The 11,009-nt window shown below is 47.0% G+C and overlaps 1 protein-coding gene across 3 annotated transcripts in view; it reads left to right on the top strand.

Annotated features, from left to right (window-relative positions):
- The first annotated feature begins 2,967 nt into the window (after nucleotides 1–2,967).
- FREM2 (FRAS1 related extracellular matrix 2) overlaps nucleotides 2,968–11,009 on the top strand; it is a 161,651-nt gene continuing 153,609 nt past the window's right edge. The window contains exon 1 of one of the 3 annotated variants that reach the window (XR_004478336.2): nucleotides 2,968–8,445. Coding sequence is in view for 1 of the 3 variants with exons in the window: in XM_004282243.3 (XP_004282291.2) it covers nucleotides 3,267–8,445 (5,179 nt within the window). In the remaining 2 variants the exon portion in view is untranslated. The remainder of the gene's footprint in view (nucleotides 8,446–11,009) is intronic. The other 2 variants (XR_007473229.1, XM_004282243.3) reach the window with 2 other exon arrangements.

Genomic DNA, 11,009 nt, shown 5'->3' with positions numbered 1-11,009 from the left:
ATTGGAGTCTTCTGAGCCAGTAGAGGAACATAACATGTGAAATAAACCCTGAAGTGGCACTGTAACCATCAAAATGTAACCAGGTGTATCTTTAGCTCCAGTCTTACTTTAGAGTACCAAACCCATTGTCCAGTTTCTACATGAATATCTTGCCTGCATCTTAAATTCATCACATTACCTCTTTTATTTTAGGGCACAAATCCTCTGGTGCTTAACCTTAGGTCAGAAGTCATTTGAGTTTTAACGATCAATAAATTTAGCTTTAAGTTGATTTGAGGAGACATTCTGGTGTGTTTTTCATAGAGTAAACAAATTTAAGAATTTATTATAGAGGATATTTTCCCCAGAATATATACAGCAATTGTCTAAAAGCTTAAAAAGGTAAGAACGGAAGAATTAAGCTCAGATTTTAAAAAATTACAAGCTTGTCAACTTATTTTATCTCTTGTAATATTGTGAATGTTGGCCATAAAATATCCTTGCTAATTTAAGTATAGAAATATTTTAACACTGAGCCATTTATCTTAATGCGAGATCATTACCACCAATAATATTTGCTTTCAGATGAGAATTTAATATTTCACTATTATATCAATGATCATCAATGCAAAATATATTTAAGCAAATGACAGTATGTGTTACCTTCGATGTAATTTTAAAAACCCAAATAACTAAGACATTTACCAAAAAATAATAATAATTCCTAAGAATCATTCCATCACTTCAGTCAAGGCAGGCTAAATTAAAAAGTCAAAAAAGATTATAATTTACTGATTTCCTTAGGCTACTTGAAAATACATGTGGACCTCTATTCTTCTTCCCATGAAACACAATATTGAACTCTGCCCTTCGGGCATACTGCCATACCTCAGATGCTGATCTTATCATTGCTTGCAAGTCAAACAGAGTTGGACTTTAAAAGGAAGAAAGGAAATGCCTGGAGCCATTGGGAAGCATCAGGGGTCAGGATGATGGTCTCATTCTGGTCAGAACATACCCAGAGTCACAATGCCTGAATAAGGATGACTTGGCTTCCAGCTGACGTTTTTCAATCAAGACACATAACCAGAATTTGAAATACAATATATAAAGAACCATATTCTGAAATTGATGTCCTATTTCACTTGGCATCTTCCCACTTGTTTTATTTGTGAATAGGACATAATAGATGTTTTCCTTGTCACTACAATTTGAATTCTGTATGTAATAGTAAATAAGCATACTAAATTAGACAACAATAATACCCAAAGCAGATTGGAAATTGATGAAGAGTTGGTTGGGGATTTTCTCATACATTTAAAAGATTGGTCACATCCCTTCTGTGTTCCTGGATATTCGTTTTGTACTAAATTGTGAAATGTATGTATCAATTGTAAGCGGGAGTTCAAAGTTCCCTAAAAGTACAATATGTATAGAATAAGCTGAAATATATTCAATTAACTAAATGTTATTTGTTTGGATAAGTGGCTCACTTAAAATTAGTCTCTCTCTCCCTCTCGACTCCCAGGGTCAGACACTGCCCAGCGGGCTTCCTGGAGCCGTCTCTGATTATCACTCAGCACTACTTATGCACAGAGGTGATGCTGTGGCCTTGAAAATAGCTCTCAATGCTTCAGGCAGGGATCAAAACCCTAAACTGGGGGAGCTCAGGAGAAAGACACAAAAGGTTTAAAGGGATAAATGCTTCTCACTGCAATGTACCCGCGTATGCCTCTTATATCTTCAATTTAGACTGAAATGTAAAAGGGAATAACACTGTCTTACACTCCTTTTTTTCCCCCCAAATCTAAAATACCTTTAAGCAGGAAAAGGGCAGGATGACCATTATTTCGATTTTATATTCCAATTAATTATCTGATTTGTATTATCGGAGAGAAAAGAACATGACCCAAAATAAAACATTTTGCTCAGGATAACCAAGACTGCTTAAAGAACTAATCTAAAATGGTAGAGTATTCATGGTGAGGGTTTGGGGGTGGGGGGAAGCAGTTAGAAAACCTTTCGGAAAGGGAATCTACACACTTCTGAAACCCAACAAACACAAGGGGGCAGGCAGAGCTCGAGTCTGACTTGGAAACCTGCTGACTGAGGGTAGCTAGCCGGTTTTAGTTCGCCCTCAGGATATTTATCAATTCTCCTGGCAGGTCAAGAAATGTGATTCTGACACGCGGGTCTAGTTAGTACTTGGTCTAATTACTGCGAAGAGAACAGGAACGTCTCTAGTGACCACTACCTCCACAGCGGCGGCTTTGGAAGAGCCAGGGGGCTACATACCCTGGAACGTATCCTCTGCTGCGACTCTCTCGATTCCGCTCTGAGGGCATTTCTCACGCATTCCAAGCGCCCCTTTTTCCTTTTCCTCTGAAATTTGGTCGCAAAGGAGGGGCTTGTTAAAATCTGTCCAATCCGAGAACTGTAGTCATTGTAATTTACGAGGAGACAGCGAGGGGCGGGGGCGAGGGGAGGCGCAAACTGCTCTAGACGGGCTTTTAATTCCAGCTTTCCTTCTTATGCGCAAAGGCCCCAGAGTTTCTCCCTAAACTGCTCTGGGTTTTGATTCACACTCAAGCCACGTTGCGTCTAACTTTCCTCTCGGGTTTGTTTGCAAGTTACAGTGAGACATAAGCATTCCCTGCGCGGGATCCCATTGAATTGGGGGGATGGGAGCTAAAACGGGGGTATTGCTGGATCGCAGGCAGCTGGAAAAGTTGAATCTAGCTCGGCGGCGTGTTCCGGCTCTGGGGCTGGAGAGCCGCAACCCCAGCAGCGCAGTGCGGAGCTAGCGCCCTCACTTCCAGGACAACGCGTCGCGCGTTCTATCTCCTCCCCTCCGCGCGGTTTCCCGGCCTCCGCCCCTAGGAGCTGATTGGCAGAAGTCGCTACCCAACCCTCGTCTCGGGGCCTCCTCCCGGGACCGACGATTGGCCTCCTGGGAGGACTGGAGTAAGGGGGTGCGAGGGGAGGGATTTCCCTCAAAGCTCAGGGTCCCGGGCCCTGGGAGGGAGGAGTGCAGGGACTCAGTTCTCCGCTCGACTGAGCCGCGAGCCGCGGAGCTGGACCGGCCGGGACGGTTTAGCCTCCCCGGCAGCTCCGGGGACCGTGCCGAGCCTCTTCCCCATCCTTCTGGTCCAGCCTCGGCTACAGCAGGAACCCCCGGGCGCCGTGCGGAGTTCCTGGCACTTTCCGGAGGGCTCTCTTACCACCTGCCCCGGACTGGGACTGACTGCGCTCTCAGGGCGACCCGTCCGAGCCCTAACATCCGGACCATGCACGCAGCCCGGACCCCCGGGATCACTGCCCGTGCGCGCCACGCAGCTAACCCCACCACCTCTCAGCTGTTGCCTCCGCCGCCGCCCCGGCTGGTGCTGCTGTTTTTGCTTCTCCTGTCACTGGTAAGCCGCGTCCGGGCACAGCCCCCTGACCCCGGCCGGGCGTTGCTGTCCCCGGATCTCGCGGGCGTTGCAGGAGTCCCCTCCGAAGAGGCCATAGTGCCGGCGAACCGCGGGCTCCGGGTGCCCTTCGGCCGTGAGGTCTGGCTGGATCCGTTGCAGGACCTGGTGCTGCAGGTGCAGCCGGGGGATCGCTGCGTAGTGACCGTGCTAGACAACGATGCGCTGGCCCAGCGGCCCGGCCGTCTGAGTCCCAAGCGCTTCCCGTGCAACTTCGGCGCTGGCGAGGTGCGCTACTCGCACCTGGGCGCGCGCAGCCCGTCGCGGGATCGGGTCCGGCTGCAGCTCCGCTACGACGCGCCGGGAGGGGCGGCAGTGCTACCCTTGGTGCTGGAGGTGGAGGTAGTCTTCACCCAACTGGAGGTTGTAACTCGGAACTTGCCCCTGGTCGTGGAGGAGCTGCTGGGCACCAGCAATGCCCTGGACGCTCGGACCTTGGAATTCGCCTACCAGCCCGAGGCTGAAGAGTGTCGCGTGGGCATCCTTTCGGGCTTGGGCGCGCTGCCTCGCTATGGGGAACTCCTTCACTACCCGTCTGTCCCGGGACGTGCCAGCGAGGCGGGCACCCAGGAGCCGCTCCTGATGGACTGCAAAGCTTTCCAGGAGCTAGGCGTGCGCTACCGCCACACGGCCCCCAGTCGTTCTCCAAACAGGGACTGGGTGCCCATGGTGGTGGAGCTGCGCTCACGAGGGTCTCCTGTGGGCAGCCCTGCTTTGAAACGCGAGCACTTCCAAGTATTGGTGAGAATCCGAGGAGGGGCTGAGAACACCGCACCCAAGCCCAGCTTTGTGGCCATGATGATGATGGAGGTGGACCAGTTTGTACTGACTGCCCTGACGCCAGACATGTTGGCCGCTGAGGATGCTGAGTCTACCCCGGACTTGTTGATCTTCAATCTCACCTCTCCTTTCCAGCCTGGCCAGGGCTACCTGGTGAGCACTGATGATCGCAGCCTGCCCCTCTCCTCCTTCACTCAGAGGGATTTGCACCTCCTGAAGATTGCCTATCAGCCCCCCTCTGAGGACTCCGACCAGGAGCGTCTCTTTGAACTGGAGCTGGAGGTAGTGGACCCAGAAGGAGCAGCTTCAGAGCCTTTTGCCTTCATGGTGGTGGTGAAGCCCATGAACACACTGGCTCCAGTGGTCACACGGAACACTGGGCTCATTCTCTATGAGGGCCAGTCTCGGCCCCTCACCGGCCCTGCAGGCAGTGGACCACAGAACCTGGTCATCAGTGATGAGGATGACCTAGAGGCAGTACAGCTGGAGGTGGTGGCTGGCCTCCGGCATGGTCGCCTTGCCCTTCTGGGTGCCTCAAGTGGCAACTCTGCCCCTAAGACATTTACGGTAGCTGAGCTGGCAGCCGGCCAAGTGGTCTACCACCACGATGACAAAGATGGCTCCCTAAGTGACAACCTCGTGCTTCGAATGGTGGACGGAGGGCGTAGACACCAGGTGCAGTTCCTGTTCCCTGTCACCTTAGTGCCTGTGGATGACCAGCCGCCAGTCCTCAATGCCAACACGGGGCTGACACTGGCAGAGGGTGAAACCGTGCCCATCCTGCCCCAAGCTCTAAGCGCAGCTGACATGGACTCAGATGACTGTCTGCTGCTTTTTGTGCTAGAGTCGCCCTCCTCAACTACGGGGCATCTGCTTCTCCGTCAAACCCATCCTCCCCAGGAGGAAGAGATGCTGATCAGGGGCCCTTGGAGAAAACAGGGAGTGTTCTATGAGAAGACGGTGACAGAGTGGCAGCAGCGAGACATAACGGAGGGGAGGCTCTTCTACAGACACACTGGGCCTCACAGTCCTGGGCCAGTCATGGACCAGTTCACATTTCGAGTCCAGGATAACCATGACCCCCCTAACAGGTCTGGGCTACAGAGGTTTGTGATACGCATTCATCCCGTGGATCGCCTCCCTCCAGAGCTGGGCGGCGGCTGTCCCCTTCGGATGGTGGTACAGGAATCCCAGCTCACACCGCTGAGGAAGAAGTGGCTGCACTACACTGACCTGGACACAGACGACCGAGAACTACGCTACACGGTGACACAGCCCCCAATGGACACAGATACAAACCACTCACCAGCCCCACTGGGAACCTTGGTCCTGACGGACAACCCTTCAGCCGTGGTGGCCCATTTTACACAAGCCCAGGTCAACCACCATAAAATTGCTTACAGACCTCCAGATCAAGAACTGGGAGTGGCTGCCCGAGTGGCCCAGTTCCAATTCCAGGTGGAGGACCGAGCCGGGAATGTGGCTCCAGGCACTTTCACCCTTTACTTGCAGCCAGTGGACAACCAGCCACCTGAGATCCTCAACGCTGGCTTCACTATTCAGGAAAAGGGCCACCACATCCTGAGTGAGACTGAGTTGAGTGTGAATGATATAGACACTGATGTGGCCCACATCACTTTCACTCTCACACAGGCACCCAAACATGGCCACATGAGGATGTCTGGACAGACACTGAGTGTAGATGGGATTTTCCACTTAGAGGACATAAAACAGGGTCGGATTTCCTATGCCCATAATGGGGATGAATCTCTGACTGATAGTTGCTCCTTGGAGGTCAGCGACAGACACCATGTGGTGCCCATCACTCTCAGAGTGAACGTCCGGCCAGTGGATGATGAGGTGCCCATGCTGAGCCTTCCTGCAGGCACGCTGGGGTCCTATCTAGATGTTCTAGAAAATGGGGCTACTGAAATCACTGCCAGTGTTATCAAGGGGACCGATGAAGACACTGATGATTTGATGTTGACTTTCCTCTTGGAAGATCCACCCTTATGTGGAGAAATCCTGGTCAATGGAGTTCCAGCAGAGCAGTTTACCCAAAGGGACATTTTGGAGGGCTCAGTCGTTTACGCCCACACTAGCGGGGAGATAGGTCTATTGCCCAAGGAGGACTCTTTCAACCTGAGTCTGTCAGATATGTCTCAAGAATGGAGAATAGGTGGTAATACTATCCAAGGAGTTACCGTGTGGGTGACCATCCTCCCTGTTGACAGCCAGGCCCCAGAAATTTCTGTAGGTGAACGGTTTATAGTGATGGAAGGTGATAAAAGTGTTATAACCTCAATGCACATAAGTGCTGAAGATACTGATTCCCTCACTGATGACATCTTGTGCACCATAGTTATTCAGCCTACCTCAGGTTACGTGGAGAACATCTCTCCAGCCCCAGGCTCTGAAAAATCAAGAGCAGGAATTGCCATAAGCGCTTTCACTCTGAAAGATCTCAGGCAGGGGCATATAAACTACGTCCAGAGTGTCCATAAAGGAGTAGAACCGGTGGAAGACAGATTCATATTTCGTTGTTCTGATGGCATTAACTTTTCAGAGAGACATTTTTTCCCCATCATAATCATTCCCACCAATGATGAACAGCCAGAAATATTTGTGAGAGAATTTATGGTGATGGAAGGCATGAGTCTGGTGGTCGATACGCCCATCCTCAATGCTGCTGATGCGGATGTTCCCCCAGATGATTTAACTTTCACTGTTACCGAGTTTCCTACCCACGGTCACATCATGAACCAGCTGATAAATGGCACGGTTTTGGTTGAAAGCTTCACCTTGGACCAGATCATAGAGAGTTCCAGCATTATTTATGAGCACGATGACTCAGAGACTCAGGAAGACAGTTTCATGATTAAACTAACGGATGGTAAGCACTCTGTGGAAAAGATGGTCATCATTATGATTATCCCTGTTGATGATGAGACCCCCAGAATGGCCATCAATAATGGACTGGAAATAGAAATTGGGGAAACCAAAATTATCAACAACAAAATATTAATGGCAACTGATTTAGATTCTGAAGACGAATCCTTGGTTTATATTATTCGTTATGGGCCAGGACATGGCTTATTACAGAGACAAAAACCTATAGGTGTCTTTGAAAATATCACACTGGGCATGAATTTTACCCAGGCTGAAGTGGACAGGAACTTAATTCAGTACGTCCATTTTGGGCAAGAGGGCATTCGGGATCTAATTAAATTTGATGTGACTGATGGAATAAATGCCCTTATAGATCGTTACTTTTATGTGTCTGTTGGGAGCCTTGACATTGTCTTCCCTGATGTGATAAGTAAGGGAGTGTCTTTGAAAGAAGGTGGTAAGGTCACCCTCACAACAGACCTACTAAGCACTAGTGACTTGAACAGTCCTGATGAAAACTTAGTTTTTACCATCACCAGGGCTCCCATGAGAGGTCACTTAGAATGCACAGACCAACCTGGAGTATCCATCACATCTTTCACTCAGCTCCAACTGGCTGGCAACAAAATCTACTACATCCACACAGCTGATGATGAGGTGAAGATGGACAGCTTTGAGTTTCAAGTCACTGACGGACGTAACCCCGTCTTCCGGACATTCCGTATCTCCATCAGTGATGTGGACAACAAAAAGCCAGTGGTCACCATCCATAACCTGGTTGTCAGCGAAGGAGAAAACAAGCTGATTACTCCCTTTGAACTCACTGTGGAAGATAGAGATACTCCAGACAAACTCTTGAAATTCACTATCACCCAGGTGCCTGTTCATGGTCAACTCCTATTCAACAATACCAGACCCGCCATGATTTTTACCAAGCAAGACTTGAATGAAAACTTAATCAGCTACAGACATGATGGCAGCGAGTCAAGGGAAGACAGCTTCTCCTTCATGGTGACTGATGGTTCCCACACAGAGTTCTATGTTTTCCCTGATACAGTATTTGAAACAAGAAGACCCCAAGTGATGAAGATCCAGATCTTAGCTGTTGACAATAGTGTCCCCCAAATTGCAGTGAACAAAGGGGCTTCTACACTTCGCCCTCTGGCCACAGGCCACTTGGGGTTCATGATCACAAGAAAAGTATTGAAAGTGGAGGACAGAGACAGCTTACGTTTTTCTCTTAGGTTTATTGTGACGGAGGCCCCTCGACATGGATATCTCCTCAACCTGGGCCAAGGCAACCACAGTGTGACTCAGTTTACACAAGGTATGGTTCACTTTTCTTTCTTTAGAATCAAAGGGCACTCCAGGGCTTCCCTGGTGGCGCAGTGGTTGAGAGTCCACCTGCCGATGCAGGGGACATGGGTTCGTGCCCCGGTCTGGGAAGATCCCACATGCCGCAGAGCGGCTAGGCCCGTGAGCCATGGCTGCTGAGCCTGTGCGTCCGGAGCCTGTGCTCCGCAATGGGAGAGGCCACAACAGTGAGAGGCCCGCATAACCCAAAAAAAAAAAAAAAAAAGGCACTCCAAGTCTAATTTCTTGAGATATGGCTGTCACTGAGAACTTCGTAAATAGAGCATCAAATTAGAGTCCAAGGGAAGGGAAGGGAAGAGAAGGGAAATGAAGGGGAGGTGAAAATACAGGGACTCTCTTTCCTGGGAGAACAGCTCCCTTCTTGCCATATGTCCTACTGCAGTGACCTTTATTAGAAGGAGTATCATATTTTGAAAATACAAGCTAAATTGTCAAAGGAGGAGCTCGACTTTGGTGAATTAAATTTAAAGCAGGCTTTCCAGTTCTGCTCTGTTAGCCACACCCGTCCTCTGAGCAGCCTGTTTTATATGCTGCACACAGTTCATGAAGCATGTTAGCATCTTAGAGAAAGATGTGCTTTCTAAATTCTATATATCCACATTATTATTATTATGATCATCACCCACCATTCAAATAGAACCTTCAAATTTATATTATTTTGATTGCTTTTTTAGAGGATTTGTTCTAAGTCTGGTATAGTTGTTAGAAACTTTGTAACGAAGATAAAAAGATGTATTTATATTTACTTTGTAGATTTTATAATTTTTATAAGACTTTATGACTTAGGCTAACACCAGTCCAAAGATGTAAGAGGTAAACACCTATCTAGATTTAGAATAATTATATGTACAAGGCATGCTACAACAATCCATACAAGAAAAGAAAGTATACTTAATGATGTATAAGAAGACAATAAGTCCACCCCCAAAATATACAACCACTTCATTGTTAAGAACCTGCAGATATGTTAACAAGATTAGTAGTAGAAGGAAGAAATTATTTTCTCATTTCAAACCTCCTCTCTGCCCTGTTTCAAACACAATAACCGACACCGTTGCCTGAAGCATCTGCATCCTTGAGACTAAAGCATTTCTGTAACCTCAGTTTTCTTTGTGTGTGGACAGAATCTGAGACAGGAAGGGCAGGTGACCTGCACAGAGTTACTCAGTGACTAAAGGGAGAAGCCCATTCAATCTGCTGGCTTGGGAGTTAGAGCTCTGTTTTCTAGAACGTGCAACTTTCATTACAAAGAGCTTTGGGTTGCTTTCATGAAAATCTCACCCTTGTCAGAATGGAAACCAGATGGAGTTAAACCCCAGGGCTTCCCAGGGGGAGTGTTCTTTTCCTGCAGCAGTGTTGTGCTCTTAGATAACAAATGCTTTAATAAACATGGATGTTACAAAGTGTAGTGTTAAAGTAAACTGCTTCTCTGTTTTAGATGCTGGCAAATAGCCCTACACTCCAACCTCCTGATTCTTGGCTGAAAGCCTGACTATATCCTAGGGCTTGCAGGGACAGGAAAACTTCAGAGTGCCAGTGTCATGCCAGACCAGCAGGAAACTTTTGTGTGAAGGCTTTCTGAGGGTAGAAATGCATGCAATCTTAGACTGGTTTATTTTCATGGAAAGTAAAGCGGATGAAAGGAATATGGAAAGGATATTCTTTACAGGATTGAAAATGTTACTTCAAACGACTCCTCTGATGAGAAAATATAACCTGATTTTAGAGATTTTTTTTTTAAAAAGAAGGAAAATAAGCAAATGATTTAATTTAAATTCTATGGACCAAGTCCAACAGCTCAAAATATTGGAATATTATTTCCTAAATATTGAGCCATAAAATTCTGCTATTTCATTACAGGCTGTTGCTCTATCTGTCACTGACTTGACGTCACCATGATTACTTTTTATAGTCATTTGTAAATATAGAGTAGCTATGAGTTTATTATAAAAAGTGAAGATAAATTTTTAAGGTTACATTTTAAAAGAAATCATCACGTTCCAATAAGAACCCAAATGTTGACTAGGAAAATTGTTGGTATTTAATCACACAGGACTCATTACAACAAGTTGAGGCTGGAGTTTGGTTCATAGGAGTTATTTATGGAGATTAGATAAGTGAGTAAAAATGGAGAAACCTCCATTATAGAGCTACCAAGGCTGCTCTTACAGTAGAGAAACTAAAAGCAGTGACTAAAGTGAGGACTGTACTGTCTTTTTCTTTGTTTTTGTTTTATCTTGAAGGGATGAGATGAACTCTATTTTGATGGATTTTCAATGCACTGAATTAAGTCCACTTAGCACATATGGCTTGGGAAGGCTATTGCCAACTAAATTGACTAAATGGTCCCTAGGAGAAAAAAAACTATTTCTAAAACTTATTAAATTTCACTATTAGGAAAAGTAAACGAGGTAGAATTAGACAAATTAAGGAAATTATTTACTTATTTCAAATTTTGCTCTTTCTCAAGGTGCCCTTCCCTGCTCTCTCCACCCCACATCTAAATCACTTGTCTCA

Source organism: Orcinus orca, chromosome 18, assembly GCF_937001465.1.
Source record: "Orcinus orca chromosome 18, mOrcOrc1.1, whole genome shotgun sequence".
Taxonomy (NCBI): domain Eukaryota; kingdom Metazoa; phylum Chordata; class Mammalia; order Artiodactyla; family Delphinidae; genus Orcinus; species Orcinus orca.
The sequence above is the reverse complement of the archived record's forward strand: the minus strand, read 5'-3'. Positions and strand labels throughout refer to the sequence as shown.